The sequence below is a fragment of the Melitaea cinxia genome, chromosome 24 (assembly GCF_905220565.1).
Source record: "Melitaea cinxia chromosome 24, ilMelCinx1.1, whole genome shotgun sequence".
Taxonomy (NCBI): Eukaryota; Metazoa; Arthropoda; class Insecta; order Lepidoptera; family Nymphalidae; genus Melitaea; species Melitaea cinxia.
The window spans coordinates 4,928,080-4,947,097 of NC_059417.1; the positions used below are offsets into that span (position 1 = coordinate 4,928,080).

General features: G+C 31.3%; 1 protein-coding gene across 1 annotated transcript in view; it reads left to right on the forward strand.

Moving 5' to 3' along the window:
• The first annotated feature begins 3,191 nt into the window (after positions 1–3,191).
• The window catches only part of LOC123665613 (facilitated trehalose transporter Tret1-like), a 37,288-nt gene continuing 21,461 nt past the window's right edge, over positions 3,192–19,018 (forward strand). The window contains exon 1 of the mRNA XM_045599891.1: positions 3,192–3,264. Within this exon, the coding sequence (XP_045455847.1) occupies positions 3,192–3,264 (73 nt within the window). The remainder of the gene's footprint in view (positions 3,265–19,018) is intronic.

The following is a 19,018-nucleotide window of genomic DNA, read 5'->3' on the forward strand; positions in this document are numbered from 1 at the left end:
CACAACGATGTTGGTGCAGTGTTCAGTATTGACTGTTGCGCTGGCGGTCGCGGGTTCGATCCCCGCTCACGACAGATATTTGTATTGGCCATATAGATGTTTGTCGTGGTCTGGACGTTTGTGCGTGTGTATTGTTTGTGTTTCCGGATCCCCAACACAGGAGAAACTCCTACTGGGGGCCGTTGAGTGTGAATCGTTTATTATTGCTTTGTGTTTTACCTACTATATACATGTGCATATTATTTATTTTTGTGTTACCCACACATTAGTGAATTCTAAATATTTTAAATGTCGACCGTTCCAGCGGGGATCGAACCTGCATCTCTGACTGGCCATGTCTGTGATCTAGCCAATTAAGCTATGGAACGATGTGCCCGTTGGATCCAAACTATATATACATATATACAAATATGTATACATAGTCTTGCTCTAAATATTGTTACAAAGACATTTTTTCTATTGCGCGTAACATTTATTACCATTACTTACAATGTGTTAGTTTAATACATTGATATAAAACCATTATAATATAATTATGTAATACAGCTTACTCGAAGTGGTCTCCATTAGCTGCAATACTGTCCTTTAAACGTTGAGGCCAGTTATCAATAGAGGCACGCACTCTTTCCATGGGAAAATTCTTCGCTGTTAATCGTATGGATTGTTTTAGGAACTCCAAATTATCATGGCACTTAAAGCTAGCCATGCTCTCTAAAACTGACCATAAATCATAATCCAGCTGATTAAGATCAGGAGTAGATGACGGCCAGTCTTCAGCTCTAATGAAGTCCGGACCGTTGGTTTCTAACCAAGATTGGGAGCATCGAGCTTTCTGACCTGGTTTCGATTCTTGCTGAAAGGAATATTCTTGGTTATTGAACATAATGTTGTTAAGGGGCTTAAATACCTTCTCAAGAATGGTATCTTGATAGACTTGTACCAATATTTTGATACCTTTTTCACAAAAATATGGCTCAATCACTCCTTCATAGCTAACACCCTACCAAACATCACTGAAGTCGGATAGGTAATGCCCACGTTGTAATCTGTTGACTAATTGTGAAGCTTCCTTAGAGCTTTGTGCATAAATACGGTCATTTTGTTTGTCAAAATCTTACTCAATCGTAAAAATTTTCTCGCCGTAAAAAAATTCTGTGACTTCCCTTTGCGTACCGCTTATGTATTCGTTATGATTTTACCGCCCTATTCTTTTTTTAAATTATCAGTTAAGAAAGGACCAGTGCGTTTCTTAAGTTTTAAAAATTGAATTTGGCTTCATACCTACTTTGTATAATGCAATCTCAGCGATTCAATTCTCTTTATCACCCCACTCTATTTTAATATCACCAAATATTGTATTTTTTATTGGCGCGAAAATGAAAAAACACAATGTACAGTGATATAAAAACGACAAATTCCAAAGTCATATATAATATTTTGTTTATTTTTAAATGTAACAATATTTATGGCCAGACTATTATTATACGTACATAGATTTAAAAAAAATCTCTGTTTCATTTATAGTATATAAATTAAATTAATTAACTACCGTATTTCATGCGTTTTACATTTAACTTTTACAAGTAACTTTAATAAGTTAAAAAAGTATTTAGCGCTTGATAAAACATTTTATTTTTTGTTCACTAAGTTAAGCTAGCCCATAAACAGGTAGTTAACTTTTGCTTTTTTAATGTTTTACTTATTTAAGTAAAAGTTGAACGTCACGTTGAATTGATATTTAAATTTATAATAAAAAAAAATGTTTATTACTACACTAAGTAGATACTTTACGACCTTTATTTAAAGAAAATAAAATACAATTTAGATAAAAATATCAAAATTTACGAAACAGTGTAGTTTAACTGCACCTGTACTCATATCGCATCATACGTGATCACACATTCAAAAAAAAAAAAAAAAAACATTAAAAAGACAACAATGTTTGCGTGTAATATTAATATTGCGAAACATGATTGACGATATAAAATACAGAATATAATATTTTTAAACGTAAGTTTTATGAGACACTCTGCTTGTAAAAACGTTTGCTTTAGTAGGTATATATTTGAAAATAACTTTCTTAAACGAAATTAAGTTTATATAAATTATTAAAAATTGGTTTTAAGTCTGTTTTGTAGTGTGAAGAATTGACTGGAAATTTTCAACGTAACGAAATCATAGTCGTAATAATTTGTTCTTATACTATGTTGCTAGACAGAGTTGATGAAAATATTTTCATTTTAATTAAATAAAGTTGTTTGTTTCAAATAACAAAAACTGTAATAATTAGTTTTTTTTAACAATCATATGATATAGAGCTTTAGTTAAGTGGTAGATGTATGGCATGGCGCATAAGATATAAAAAAAAAATAGTTATCCTACATTATAAAGTAATAACAGCTTTAGATCTACCAAACCATTATGAATGTCAGATAATCCATTCCATCCATACCAAAAGTCCAGTATTGTAAATCACGCATAAATTGATGAAAATTATCCAGCATACAAAGTTATCATGAAAACAAACCACGATCATGACTCAGACTATATGAAAATTTATTTTACGTATTACTTATAAAGTGAGATATAAAATCGTAATATAGCCGTTTTAATTATTTTTTATATGTACGAGCACATCATGAGATTTAAAAAATTTCATCAATCTGTAGGTCGAATAACATAGTATTAAAATCTGTTAGATTTAAAGTTTTTTTTTTTTAGTATACAGTGTACCTACAGAATAAAAATATGACTAGAATAATTAATTCAGTTAGGAATTAAAATAGTTAAAATATGGTAGAAGTAAATTACAAATTTAAATCAGTTAAATTAGTAAATACTTTTAAGTATCTTAAAAATCATTAAGATAGTTAAACAATTACAGTTTTAATATTGTATACCAATAAGAGTACAATAGAAAAGTATCATTGACGTTACAAAATATTAATTTACTGAATGCTTTTAAGTTACAATTTATCAAAAAATTAACTAATCGGCACCATGAAGTGATTTAGTTACATTATTTAAGTCAATTATCGGAATGAGGAACGCAACGTAAATAAGCGTATGTTTTTTACCATCTTCAAATCACCTACCTTCGCACTCAGTATCAAAGAAGACACAGCAGTGTTTGGATGGATATTGTATAAGTGACAAGAATATAATTTTAAAGAAAAAGTTTTTATATTAAAATGAATATTCTTATTTCTAAACTAATGTGGCAGAATGGGACCCGGATAAACCAGTATTTATTCGCGATCATATGTAAGTTTTTTTTAAATAATATTAAAAAAAAGTTAATCAAAATATAACTTTTTTTGTGCTAAGCTTTGTGATTTTATTAAACGAACTCGATACACGTAAAACCTGTAGCAATAAATGTTAATCTAATTTAATCGAGTTTGCATATATTTATGTATTTTAGACGTAGTGTTGTCAGATTTAGTTTTTCATGTTTACATTGACGGTACGAAGTTGAAATTAAATGCGGTCATAACAGAGAATCAAGCTCAATTAAGTAAACTTCATTAAGAATGAAATAAAATTAAGTAAATATTTTAAAAGTATTCTTGTTTATTTTATATCCATTCCGCAAATAAACGTTTACTTTGTTAACTTATAAAGCTAGCGTTTTATTGATATTGACAACGATTTGAGGTGCTCAAAATATAATATAATATTTAATACTAGCTTTACATAAATGAAATAGCAGTTTTTAACTATCATTTTAATTGATTATTATTTACTTATGAATAAAACAAATATAAATTTCTTGACAATTTATTTTTTACCTAAGAGTACAACTTTTATATTAAATTAAGTACAATTAAGTAATATTGAATTTTGAAGATTGGCCTGATTTGAATTATTACTTCGTCATTATGTACGTTTATTTAGAAGTAATAAATTATTTTTTATTCAGCTTAGTAGAACAGTAGACATAAACGTCAACCCAAGTGAAACCACGGTGTACTTTAGTGTGTTAAAAAAATGGCTTTGAATATGGAATAAAAACAAAATAACGAGTTTATTCTCAGAGTTTTAACAAAAAATAGTCGTTTTTAACTAACTTTAACGTAGATGTTGCGTCGTTAATTTTTTGTAAATATTTTTTAAAGTGTTAACTAAAAACTTTTTTAAAACAGACTGAGAGGAAGATATTTCATTAATTTGAATACGGAAAACATTAAATTGTTAAAGTAATGATATATTTTTTTTCTAAAAGAACTGGATACATATTTTATGTATCAACCTACTAACATTTTATTTACGGGACATCCTTCGAGAATCATCCATTTAAATAATTAAAATTATTTTAGATAAATAAATGAAACAAAATAATTCTAGATGAAAATCAAGTCCATTAATTAATAAGCGAGTCTCAAAAGATGAGTTGAAAATCAGTTGGTTCTATTAATAAACGAGTCTAATATAAAATACATTAGTACCTAATATCATAAATTAAAACCTTAATGAGTAATCTTAAATTAATTAGAAACATTAATTAATTAATTGCATAGTTGCTCATTTAATTTTTTATCCCTTTTCCTAACCCAAACTGAACTGAATTTTGGAATAAAAGTAGGTAATCAGTGCCCTAGTTTGTATTATAATATAAACTTAAAAGAAGGAAAAGTTTATTAAAATGCATTCAGTAGTTTTGGCGTTTATATGTGGCAAAGATTCAGAAAAGACACGACAGTTTGATCTGTTATAGTTTCATAATAAATAAAAATAAAAATCGCGTATCTCATTAACTGTAAAATACACAATTGTAACAGGTTTCAGAAATTAGTTTGACCATACTGAATTTGTATTACGATTACGTAAATGTTTCAATATTTATTTAATATTTTATGAAAACTTATCAATGATTTCATGCATAGTAATAGACCTGGTAGGTAAATAAACTTTTACTGTTTTTTTTTAAATAATATTTATAAGTATATACCTACAATATAGGTTATAAAATAAACTTTGTATACAAATATTCATTGATAGGTTTAATGGCTTTCAGTTGTGCCAGTGGAGCACGGTTCACTCCGCCAATGTCTTGTAGAATGGAGAAGACACGGAGGAGATTGATCGGTGTAGTTGAGATAACAGTCTCAATCTAATTTTGAAAACAGGCATAATAACCCGACTTTTGTTCTTAATTTAAAACAAAACAAACGTTTAAAGTTAAACTATAACTTAAACTAACATCATCTACTAATAAAACACACTAGGTCAGACGCATGATTTATTTACGATTTCCAAATATTATGTTGATGACAGAAATATGTTTGACAACTCGTTGGCGTAGCGTTATAGCACTGGCTGCCAGACTGGTGATTGCGGGTTCGTTACTATACCTATATGTTTGAGTGGTCTAAGCGTTTGCTTTTTTATTTTATTTTTACATGTTTCACTCTTTTTGTACTTCGAAAAAATTAGATAATTAAGTCATAAAAACGGGATATGATGTCTGTCGATCATCTTTCTGAGTTCTTCTAGATAGATTTCTGAGTTCTTCTAGATAGATAGTTCACCTCACAAAGTTTGAATAACATCAACAAAAAAGTGATGAAATATTTCGGCTTTAATAACAGTGTTAATAAACAATAAGTTTAAAAAGTTACAACTTTAGATTAGAAATTAAATTTGAGAAAATGGCTTCACCTTTTTCTCTTAGTAACTATATCTTGATATTTTACAGCGTAGAACCTACCACAATGAGGAAGCAATTTTTCGAAACAAAAAATAAATGCTTGCTTACGTTTCTGTAGTAAATAGTAACAAGTTCGTCTTCATCTGTTGTTAATACAGATTATTTGTTATAGCTTTTACTTTTGATCATCACTTCAGCCTATAAGTTATTCAAACGCCTGTCTGAATAAATAATAATAGCAATAATTTGACGAAACATTGGTGTAGCGGTCACAGCACTAGCTAAGTCTCTGCTTATGTCAAACATTTGTATATTCCATACATATTAAGTGATCAATTTTGAAAAATATCTTCTTAATAAATATATTTTTTAATCAAAATCGATCAACACCAAAATAAACAGCCCATACATTAAATAACGCACAAAAACCACCACACTTGTAAACTCCATCTTCTTTTCATTTTGTTTAAAATATCATCGTCATTGTAAACCAGTTTATACAAACTAGATAAAAATTATCAAATCACTATCAAAAGTAAAGTAAGCTGTGTGGCTATGGCAGTAAAGAATATAGCCACCCCCTCTCTTCCCGTAGGTGTTGTAAGAGGCGACTAAGGGATAACACAGTTCCACTACCACCTTGGAACTTGAAAAGCCGACCGATGGCGGGATAACCATCAAACTGCTGGTTTTGAAATACACAGGCCGAAGACGGGCAGCAGCGTCTTCGGTGCGACAAAGCCAGCCCGGCGGTCACCAACCCGCGTGCCCAGCGTGGTGACTATAGGCAAAACACATGAGCTTACACCATTTTTGGCACGAACTTATGGAGGCCTCTGTACAGCAGTGGACTGTGATAGGCTGAAATGATGATGATGATGATACGGACTGTTGAGTTGAGTTGACATTTTGGTTCAATTCCACTCCAAACCGTTCCTATTAAACAAACTACTATAGTTCAACATCTATATTTGGTTTCGTCTAACAAAACAAAAAACAAACACATTTTCAAATCGGCTCATAAATTATTTTCAGTCGAATAAAGTACTACATTCGTATACTATATAATAACTGAATTAATATTTCTGACAAAGTCAATAAAATGAAACTATTATATACTATGGAATATTATAAAGCTGAAAATTTTGTTTACTGTGAAACTGTTTCGAATTGAAAGATTCTTTTTGTGTCAGATAGGCCATTTACAGAGGTCATATAGGTTATCTTTTCCTCAAATTACGCGTGTGAAACCGCCGGGCACAGCTAGCATACTATAAAGCCTTAATACTTTATAAGTACACAAATATTACTGAGTTGGGGCGCAGCAGGAAATATCCTACTCAAAATCTGGAGTAGCCTGGCGAAGTAACTGGACCTTACAGAAAATCACAGCTAAAGAAAACTGCTTTTAAGCAGTGTTGTTTTTGTGGTAAGTGAGGTGACCAGAACTCTTGGGCGGATAGGTGGTAAGGTCGACAAAGCGCTTGCGAGGCTTCTGGTGTTGCAGGCGTTTATAAGCTACAGTAATGGCTTACTACCAGATGAACCGTACGCTTGTTAGTATAAAAGAAAATGTTGTTAAATTAAAAGAAAAAAATGTACTAGTATATGGATAAAGCAGTACTCAAGCATTATAAACGCACACATACACACAAACAATACACGTATTACAACAACCAAAAAGTTTTTGAAATTGAATGGTCAGTAACAATATGATTTATGATTTACACATAAAAATAATAATATTTTTGCATATTTATGTTGTTGATGGTCGTTTTGAGTAATCGATATTATGGCACTATTGCAAACGCCATAATCACCGGTTCACGTACATAAATCATGTCGTAATTATGGTACAGAAATTAGGAAGAATACGTACTGGATAAAAGGTATAAGGTAGGTAAGCTGTTTAGCGATAAAACCGCCTGTTGTCTGTTGTAGGTACATGTCATTTTGTGTATTGTGTTACTAATTGTAAGCTTCATAAATATAATAATACTTTACTCATAATTGTACAAAAGCATTAAAAATATAATAATACTTTACTCTTAATTGTACAAATTTATATTACATATATATTATACATTTATATTACATATAAATGTGTACAATTAAGAGTAAAGTATTATTATATTTTTAATGCTTTTTGCAACTTATAATTATAATTAAAACCTTGTATAATATTAAAAGTTTCTAAAAATATATGTCTATAATGACGTCACTTGTGTTTTGGTTGCTTAATTTGTTTTACAAAAAAGAATGGTTTGTCTTATGTTGAGCTAGTTATAAAATATACAATATTTTGTTATCATTTCACCCACATGCTTACTTATCGAAAATACTACAAACATTAACTAGTGCTTAAGTTTTTGATATTTTGTATACTTTGTGACATTGGCGTAGTGCTTAAAGAAACTATAGATGATGCACTAGCAATCACAAGTTCGATTATACAAGCGAATCAATCGTCAAGTCATCATATGTCCAACATATGATTGTGTTGTTTGTGCTTCTAAAACCATAACACCTTCACATACTGCGATGTATATATATATATATATATATATAGGCCGTTGAGTGTTAATTGTTTGTTTGTTTATTTTAAAAAATTAGAACTGCTTTGAATTTCCTATTGTGAGAATCTCATATAATGAGATGGCATGTCGGATTCACATCCGAAACGCCTGATTGTGACGTCATTTGTTATACATGAAAAGAGTAGCAACCAAGCTTACGGCCCACCTAAATGGTAAGTGGTTACCGTAACCTTTTGACGCCTGCAAGTCCTACAACGATAGTTCGGCTGCTCAGATTATGAACAGGATATTTCCTGTTATAACCTACCACAAAAAATTATAACGTTTTTGACGTATTGTTTACGTACGTACACGTTAAGTGACGCTAAATACTTCGTGTCTGCATTATGCCGTATAAACAAATAACATACATCATATATATGTACGATTTTATTTTTATGTTACCCACACATTAGGAATCCTAAACATTTTTGAATATTATATCAAAAATGTATACATCATATATTTTAAAAACTGCTCTTTATTACATAGGGCCAATATATCATTAGTGATAGGCTGAAATGATAACGATGATGATGATGATGATTACATAGGGAAATCATTAAATTTACAGGCACCAAAACTAAATATTTAAATAGGCATTACAAATGGTGTATATAAGTGAAAAGTTTAAAAAATATACGTAGACAATATGTGCCAAGCTGTACCTAGATAGATAATGTATTGCTATAGTGCCGTCTTCAAACTTGTTAACGCCTTTGAAAAGGTAAATAAAGTGTTAAAGGTCATAGTTTATAAAAATAATTGAAATAATTAAATAATATTACCCATGACTCGATATACCTAAGTGCTACACCACGCTACTCTTCTGCCGACTGGTAGATATATTCCCCAATAGGAGTAAGAATTGCTATCGGGAGTTTTTTGATAACAGAATGGACCGACGACCTTACGTGCTCTCAAAGACTCGATGGACATTCAAGGACAGACTCTCAGACTAGAAAAGAAATCGTACTAGTATCGATTGCAAATCAGCCTTAAAAACGAAATATGTATTATACCTTCTTTATATTTTTCAATATTTCAGTGATTGGTAATCGATGCTGTGTTTATATTGTACTTTTAAATAGTTCTAATAGTTCGTTAAATAATATTACCCATGATTCGATATACCTTAGTCGCCAAGGCTTAGTGGATAGAGTACATAGATTCTGACCAAAGCGTTCGCTGTTTAGAACTCGTTGCTTAGATGACTTATCAAGAGTTATTTTTTTAAAATTCCTGTCATATTTAACGAAAAAGGATTATTTTATTATAAAGGAAGATTTATATTTCACTGACGTGTCGTGTCGTGTCGCATCAGAACAGAATCGGCACCATACATTTTATATGACAACATTTATGTGTTGTGTCATGTCGTGACGGCTTCTGATGTGTCGCATCAGAACCGATCCCGATTCGCGTCAGATAAGCGGGTTGCGGGGGCTGCTAAAACGGCGCTATCACGACACGTCAGATTGATATGAACAGTGTTGTGTTATGACGCATCAGCGTGGCTTGTTTATTTATAATATAAAACATAAACAATATAATATATAATATATTTGTCTATTGATTGGATGAATCCTAAATCGCCTACTCTTTCGTTCTTTTTTTAAAAGAGTGGCGAGCATTAAAAATTGAATATCCACTCCAAAATCTGAATCAGAATCCGATAACTCACAGTAGGAAATTTCAAACGTTTGACCTTTTCTAGAGCTGCAGCTGTATTGATTCAAAATATCGTTCTGTTGCGTCAGAACACGACATAATAATGTAAACGCTAGCCATCACGTCATGACACGACACGACACGGTACGACAGTCAAATATAAATCCACCTTAACTTACATGTTTTAGAAGAAATTCATTCAAAGGTATATGTAAATATATCTATAAATATTATTATCTGAAAATATTTGATTCCATCACGTTTTCATATGATACTAGTTGATTCGGCAAACCTTGTTTTGCCGCTAAACGCTATTAAAAAATAGGGGTTGGTAGCAGAAAGGTGAAAATTAATGGTTGTATGTATTTTTCAATGCCAAATCATACTTAAATAAAAATATAAAATTTTGTTTAAAAATAAACATTAAGGGTTGGGACACCCTTATCATTTAGGGATATAATAAAATAATTTTTAACAAAAAAAAACCGACTTCAAAACGGAAACTAAAAAGTGTAAAATAAATTTATTTAGTACAAAGTAATTCGTATTTTGATTTAGTTAATCAGAAATGATTAAATAAATATTTTATAATTTTGAAGTCGGTGCCAAGTAAAACAATAACTACTCTAGTATCTACTCATAACTTGTATTCAGTTTTCTTTCATAATTTGTTTCATTGACTATAAGGTTGAATACTGTTATTATTCTGTTATTGTTTTGACATATCTAATAATATTTTTTGTACTTGTTTGTTGTGTGTGTTGTTTGTATTTGTTATTGTAGCCAGATTGTTGTAGTATTTACTTGGCACCAACTTCAAAATTATAAAATATTTATTTAATCATTTCTGATTAACTAAATCAAAATACGAATTACTTTGTACTAAGTAAATTTATTTTTCACTTTTTAGTTTCCGTTTTGAAGTCGGTTTTTTTTTGTTAAAAATTATTTTATTTTACAATTTTTAGTGATGGGAATACCTATAACAAGGATGCTTTTTTTCTTATGTCGGGGGTTGGGAAACATACACAATACACAAGTACAAACACCCAGATCATGACAAACATCTATATGGCCAATACAAATGTCTGTCGTGCGCGGGGATTGAACCCACTAACGCCAGCGCAACAGCCGGTGCCGTGACCGCTGCGCTAACGCGTCGACATACTATGAGTAAAGTTCGCTATCAGGTGTACGTAATAACAACCGGGACTGACAGCCTAGCGTGTTCTCCGAGGCTAGGTTGGGAGAACCACAAGGATTAACAACTAGACCGAAAATAAATATTTGTATAAACATAAATATCCACTCCGAGCGGGAATAGAACCCGCGACCGTCGGTGTTTAGGCGCCGCCGACACGGCACATGCACCATTATATCAAAGCGGTCGTCAAACAGCAAAAGGTAACTGCTGTAAATTGTTGAGAAATTCCCTCGAGTGTTTATGGATGATCAGGTAATTGCTATAAATCGTTGAAAAGTTCCCTCGACTATCTATCGTCTCCATCATCAGACTTTAATGGCACTTGTAACTCATATAGGTGCAAAGTTCTCATCAATAGAAACGAATTAAGTTCAAACAGCAGGTAATTGCTATAAGTCGTTGAAGAGTACCCTCGACTATCTTTCGTCTCCATCATCAGACTGTAATGGCACTTATAACTCATACAGGTGCAAATTTCTCAACAATAGAAACGAATTAAGTTCAAGAAGCAGGTAATTGCTATAAATTGTTGAAGAGTTCCCTCGACTATCTTTCTCCTCCATCATCAGAACGACTCCAGACCTTTATTAAATAGTAGTGCTTTATAGTCCTTAATGAAAGCATGATTAAATTTACTATTCACCCTTACGATTTTTGAAAGTTTCCCTCGGTTTCTCTGGGATCCCATCATCAGATCCTGGTTTCCTTGTCATGGTACCAAACTATGAATATCTCCTTTCCAACAAAAAAAGAATTATCAAAATCGGTTCATAAACGAAGAAGTTATCTCCGAACATACATAAAAAAAATATATATATACGGTCGAATTGAGTAACCTCCTCCTTTTTTTGAAGTCGGTTAAAAAATAGATGTTAGCTGATTCTCAGACCTACCCGAGATGCACACAAAATTTCATAAAAATTGGTCCAGTCTTTCGAAGGAGTATGGTAACTAACATTGTGACACGAGAATTTTGTAAGTATACATATAAGGTAGCACTGTAGACAATTTAACTTTGCAATGTCTACCTATACCTTCGGAGCAAAACCGAGCGTTAAAAAAAACTGCATAAAATCAAATTAGTTGAGGTTGTTTAAAAGAATAATAATTCAAAACTTCTGGTAAAACCGAATTACTCAATACATCTCGTTGTGTTAATTTCTATACAAATATACGCAAACTTACATACAAAACAAGTTTGTTTATAACTTTGTATATATAATAAATACACCTTTGTCAAATCTTTATTTAAAAAAATAAATAAATACGTGTATTATAAAGCAAAAGAGTTTGTTTGCTTAAACGCTTTTAGTGTTTTGTTTCCTTAAATTAAACACGAGTGAAACCGCACAGCTATTTTAACATAATTTTTTAACTGCTGTCCACTGTATTAACCATAACTGTGAACCTGTTGGAACTATGGATGGACTATAACCCAGCTCTGAAAGGGAAGTCCACGTGAAAGCCTTAAATAGGTACTTAGACGTCCTAAGACTTCTCATCGAGAGGGAAAAAAATCGTTACTTAGCACGTACGTTTCTTATATTTATAACTTCAATATTTCACTATTTACCTAATATGAACGTGTCTTTAGTACACATGTACTACGTGTATACTACACGTAGTCCATGCATGTGTTAAACCAGAACCATACGCTAATAAAAACAATAAATAGTCATGCACATGACGTCAGTGATCAGGTTACGAAATATATTCAGCTTTTCAAGTCCAATGACCTCTTACTGATAAGTCGCTTTCTCGAATAAATACGATTTATTTTCTATATTTTTATACAAATACTTGTTCAAGAACTTACTTACTTATGATTATTTAAGTTATCGTTTCTTTATTAAACGAAATAACATGCAAGATTTTATTTTTAATTAAAAAAGATCTGTTCAATTTTTTTTTTTTATATATGCATAAAAAGTACATTAAATCAATAAGAAATCATTACACACACTAAAAATTTTAAAATAGTTTCTTTATTTTCATTATTTTTTGGTTATCTTTAAATACATTTTTTTATTATGGTCGAATTTCGACCTCTGGACCACCACTAGTATATATTAATACGCTAAGGTTACGGTTTTAACTGAGGTAGGGCACAGCAGGAATTTCCTGCTCAAAATATGGAGTAGCCCGACTGGGGTAGTACCTCGACCTTACAGAAGATCACAGCTAAATAATACTGTTTTCAAGCAGTATTGTGTTCCTGTTGGTGAGTAAGGTGACCAGAGCTCCTGGGGGGATTGGGGATTGGGTCGGCAACGCGCTTGCGATGCTTCTGGTGTTGCAGGTGTCTATAAGCTACGGTAATCGCTTACCATCAGGTGAGCCGTACGCTTGTTTGCCGACCTAGTGACATTAAAAAAAAAAATGTTTGCCTCCCTTTTTAGAAAAAAACCTCACAATTACTCCACATAAATTATATATCATTTTATAAATAATTGCTTGCTCTACCGGCATCTACGACAAAAAAAAAATATTAATACTTTTTTTTTGTAAATTAACTAATTATTAAAATTAATTAGTGCGAATTATTCGCACGGGTATTGCTAAAAATTAATTGAGCTCTGACAAGTACTTTTCGCGTTATATCTAATAATGCGTATTTACTTGACTATTTTTGTCGACCTTCGTTGTATAGTTGTTTTATACCGCAAAACTTTTTACTCAGTGTATTGATTATTTTAATCGAAAGCTGATGTTTATTTGATGGTTCCATTTAAATTTGATCCAGACCTGATAACTATTTTTTGATAACGCGTATTTACTACTTACCTTTTCCTCTACCTACGTTACATAACTTGTCGATGTAATTGAAGTCGGTTTTTTCGCTGGAATATTTTGCGTATCTTTGGTCTATAAATACAAACAACAGATATACGACACATTTAAATTAAAAAAAATGTGTGTAAGATGTAAATTTACATTTATAGACTATGTGTATAAAAATAAAAAAGAGATCTGAGATTTCCTGTCGCTCTGTTCTCATTAGTCTGCATTCCAAACTAGTAGTAAGTACTTATTAATGAGAATATTTTTCATTTTAAGAATTCATACATACTCATAAAGACATCCTTATATTGATGTTAGATATGTAGATTCTCCAATAGAAAATTGAATTGTGAACTAGATGTCAACCTTGTCATACAATAAAGACAACAAAAATAATTATTCAATTTAGTGCAGCCGTTCGTCAGCATATTCATTGTTAGTGAGAAAATGAAAGCTCGTTTCTGAAAACTTTTTACTTCTTATATTGTTTGACATGTCAGTGTGTTTTACACCGTTCTTTTTCGTTTCAATAAATGTACATACTACACAGAGTTTTTATACAATAAAAAAGGGATTTCAATACAAATACTTTTATTTTGGTGCGATCATTAATAAATACTTGGAAATAAATATAATCACTATTTTTTAAATCTATTTATCATTGAAATTTAAAAACAGAAGCAATTGCAGTGGCATATACGCGCAGACTCCTAGTTAATACACTTTTGAGTTCTGACGTATTAAAATATAAGTTTTTAAAATTATTTAAAAAATCAATTAAAACCTTCTTTATCACTTCAAGTGATACATTTTTAAGGAAACAACAAGTTTTAATTTAACAAAATATTTAGATTAAAAATAAAAATCACAATTTTTCACAATCACAGTTTTATTGTAGCAATAGTCTCGTACAATAATGATTAAAAAATGTATCGATGCGCTAAATTTATAATAAGCAAAACGACTGAAATAGCGAGGAACACCAATCAAATATAGTTATCAATAGTTTTCTAGATGTAGAAACCAAACTGACATTTCAAACACTATTATAATAAATATTAGACTGTCTACAAGTCGTTAGCCATCGATATAGCCATTTATTTAATACTTGACCCAAATTTTATGTCACCAAAATTATCAAAATTGTATGAAACTTGTTTTTTTTTTTTTTTATTAAATGTTGCAGAATATTGATGACCACTTTCTAAATACTAAAACAACTAAAAGAAATTTAAAGAATGTTAGACACTCCTATTAATAAACATAACCTTTCTCCGCTTATGGAATCTATTTTTAGATAAAAGTAGATGAGGCCCTCGCCTGGTCTCGTCGACTAGACGGTCATACATTTATAAATCATATATATTAGATAAATGTGAATTAATCGCCGAAATTTGTGAACGCGCATAACTTCCGAACGAATTTGAATGTTTTTTTTACCGACTTCCAAAAAAGGAGGAGGTTCTCAATTCGACTGTATTTTTTTTTGTGTATTTTACTTTAGAACTTTTGACTAGGTGGAACGATTTCGACAAATTTTCTTTTGATCGAAAGGTGGTGTGTGTCATTTGGTCCCATTTAAATTTATTTGAGATCTAACAACTACTTTTCGAGCTACTAGCTGTGCCCGCGGCTTCGCCCGCGTTGAAATCAGTGTGTCACAAAGTTTTCCTGGCAAACTTCCAGTGAAACTCTCATCAAAATCGACTTAGCCGTTCAGTAGATTTTGAGGAAATCGATCACATACTCTTTTTGAGACTTTGTTTTATAACACACCAACTGTTGCCCGCGACTACGACTACGATCAAGATGTTTAACGAAAATTATTTTTTTATTTCAGTCACTTGAAATGCTTATCACGCTGAGTAACTTTTGAAAACGCACAGGTCGTATAATTTAATAGTTATTTTTATAAAACCTCTCTATGCACCACATTTTTAGTTTTATTTTCAGGCTGCAGTATAAATAACCTATCAGGCGAACTTATTGCTACTGTATATGTCTCATACAAGCCATCAACCCCAATTAAACCCCCTTAGTGGTGGAATATCGCAAAATCCGTTCTTAGCGGACGTCTACTAACTATAATCTACCTCCCTGCTAAATTTCTTCTTTGTCCATCCTAGATGGATGGATCATCCAGCGGTTTTTGATTTCTCGTGATGAGTGAGTCAGTGACCTTTCCGAAAGGTCACTCATCACGAAATCTCCGAGACTATAACACCTATAGGACGTAGACATCCTCTAAGAACGGATTTTGCAAAACGCGACCCTTAAATATTTTTATGTTAAATATTTTAATTTCGATTTGTTTTCTAAAAATATATATTATTTGGACACCTTTTCACCATCTATAGAGAATTTCAAGTCTCTTACTTTAAAAACATACGACTTTCACACAAACTTCCAACCCCGTTTTACCCCCTTAGGGGTCGAGTTTCGTAAAATTACTTCTTAGGGGATGTCTACATCCTATAAAAAACCTACCTGCCAATCATTACAGCCTATACAGTCCACTGCTCGACACAGGCCTCCACAAGTTCTGTTCTTATTCTGTTCTATTCTATTCTATTCTGTTCTATTCTGTTCTATTCTGGTCTATTCTGTTCTATTCTGTTCTGTTCTGTTCTATTCTGTTCTATTCTATTCTATTCTGGTCTATTCTGTTCTATTCTGTTCTGTTCTGTTCTATTCTGTTCTATTCTATTCTGTTCTGTTCTGTTCTATTCAGCTCTATTCTATTCTATTCTGTTCTGTTCTATTCTATTTTGTTCTCTACTCTGTTTAGTTTTGTTCTGTTCTCTACTATTCTGTTCTGTTCTATTCTGTTCTTATCTGTTCCGTTCTGTTCTTATTCTATTCTATCCTGTTCTGTTCTATTCTGTTCTGTCCTTATTCTGTTCTATTCTATTCTATTCTGTTCTGTTCTGTTCTTATTCTGTTCTATTCTGTTCTGTTCTTTTCTGTTCTATTCTGTTCTATTCTATTCTGTTCTGTTCTATTCTGTTCTATTCTGTTCTGTTCTATTCTTTTCAATTCTGTTCTATTCTGTTCTATTCTATTCTGTTCTATTCTGTTCTATTCTATTCTATTCTGTTCTTATTCTGTTCTATTCTATTCTATTATGTTCTATTCTGCTCTATTCTGTTCTGTTCTATTCTGTTCTGTCCTTATTCTGTTCTATTCTATTCTATTCTGTTCTGTTCTATTCTGTTCTGTTCTTATTCTGTTCTGTTCTGTCTATTCTGTTCTATTCTATTCTGTTCTATGCTGTTCTATTCTGTTCTATTCTGTTCTATTCTATTCTGTTCTATTCTGTTCTATTCTATTCTATTCTATTCTGTTCTGTTCTGTTCTTATTCTGTTCTATTCTGTTCTGTTCTTATTCTGTTCTGTTCTTTTCTGTTCTATTCTGTTCTATTCTATTTTGTTCTGTTTTATGCTGTTCTATTCTGTTCTATTCTGTTCTGTTCTTTTCTGTTCTATTCTATTTTGTTCTGTTTTATGCTGTTCTATTCTGTTCTATTCTGTTCTGTTCTTTTCTGTTCTATTCTGTTCTATTCTATTCTGTTCTATTATATTCTGTTCTATTCTATTCTGTTCTGTTCTATTCTGTTCTGTTCTATTCTGTTCTATTTTATTCTGTTCTGTTCTATTCTGTTCTGTTCTTATTCTGTTCTGTTCTTATTCTGTTCTATTCTATTCTGTTCTATTCTATTCTGTTCGGTTCTATTCTATTTTGTTCTTTATTCTGTTTAGTTTTGTTCAAAGGAGAATGATACGATTCCATACATTCTTGGGCCAAAATGTAATGAAATGAAAATGGTATCAATTAATGCATTTAGACTTATTGCTTCCTCGCTGAAAATTATTTATATTTTGGCTATCTGAGAGTGGAGTTATTAGACTTTTTGTATAAGTGAGGTTATGTTACAATGTCTATTAAAAAACGCGATCACTAAGTTCTTGTAGCATTAATATTTATTATATTTAGTGAAGACTGTTTGAAAACTCACTACGAATATTGATATACACTTGAAACCATAAATAAATATCAGGAATGGACTCAGAATGCATCGGAAAACAGTAAACACGAAACGAGTGACGGACACAGTATTATTGTTAGTCACAAGTAGTCAGCTTTCAAAGCTGTCATTAAAAATATGATTTATTTTAAATCGATATGAAATCGATAATAATTTTGGTTTATCAGGTATTAATTGATATTGTCCATATTAATGTAACTTTATTTAAATGCACTTTATTGTTTACAGCTTTAATTGTGCATTAAATATCTTGAATTAATTAACTAGTGCAAACCTTTTTTTTTTAATTCTGTAATCGATTATAGTTGAATCGATACCCAAATAATTTGATGAAAACTATCTTTCTCAATTTTCTCCGCTTCTAGATTCAGAATTGAGCTGATATTTTATATTTTAAAATAAAAAAATATGACCAATTTTTTAAACAATATCTCTACTCATTACATTTTGGCCCAAAAGTCCCATTCTCCTTTCAAGTCTCTTACTTCAAAAACATAGGACTTTCATACAAACTACTAACCCCTGTTTTACCCCCTTAGGGATTGAGTTTTGTAAAATCCATTCTTAGGGATGCTTAAGCCTTATAAGGAGCCTACCTGCCAAATTTCAAGCTTGTAGGTGTTATAGTTTCGGAGATTTCGTGATGACTAAGTCAACCTGCCATCCCCCGTTGTAACCCCAAAATGGATTTATTTTCTAAAGATACATTATTTGGACATCTTTCTCACCATCTATAGAGCATACATTTTAAATTTCAAGTCTCTTACTTCAAAAACATCGGATTTTCATACAAACTGCCAACCCCCGTTTTATCCCCTTAGGGGTCGAATTTCGTAAAATCCGTTCTTAACGAATGTCTACGATCTATAAGGAGCCTACCTGCTAAATTTCAAGTTTTTAGGTGTTATAGTTTCGGAGAATTGTGTTCTGTTCTGTTCTTATTCTATTCTGTTCTGTTCTGTTCTATTTTGTTCTATTCTGTTCTGTTCTATTCTGTTCTATTCTGTTCTTATTCTGTTCTATTCTGTTCTGTTCTTATTCTGTTCTATTCTTTTCTGTTCTTATTCTGTTCTATTCTGTTCTGTTCTAT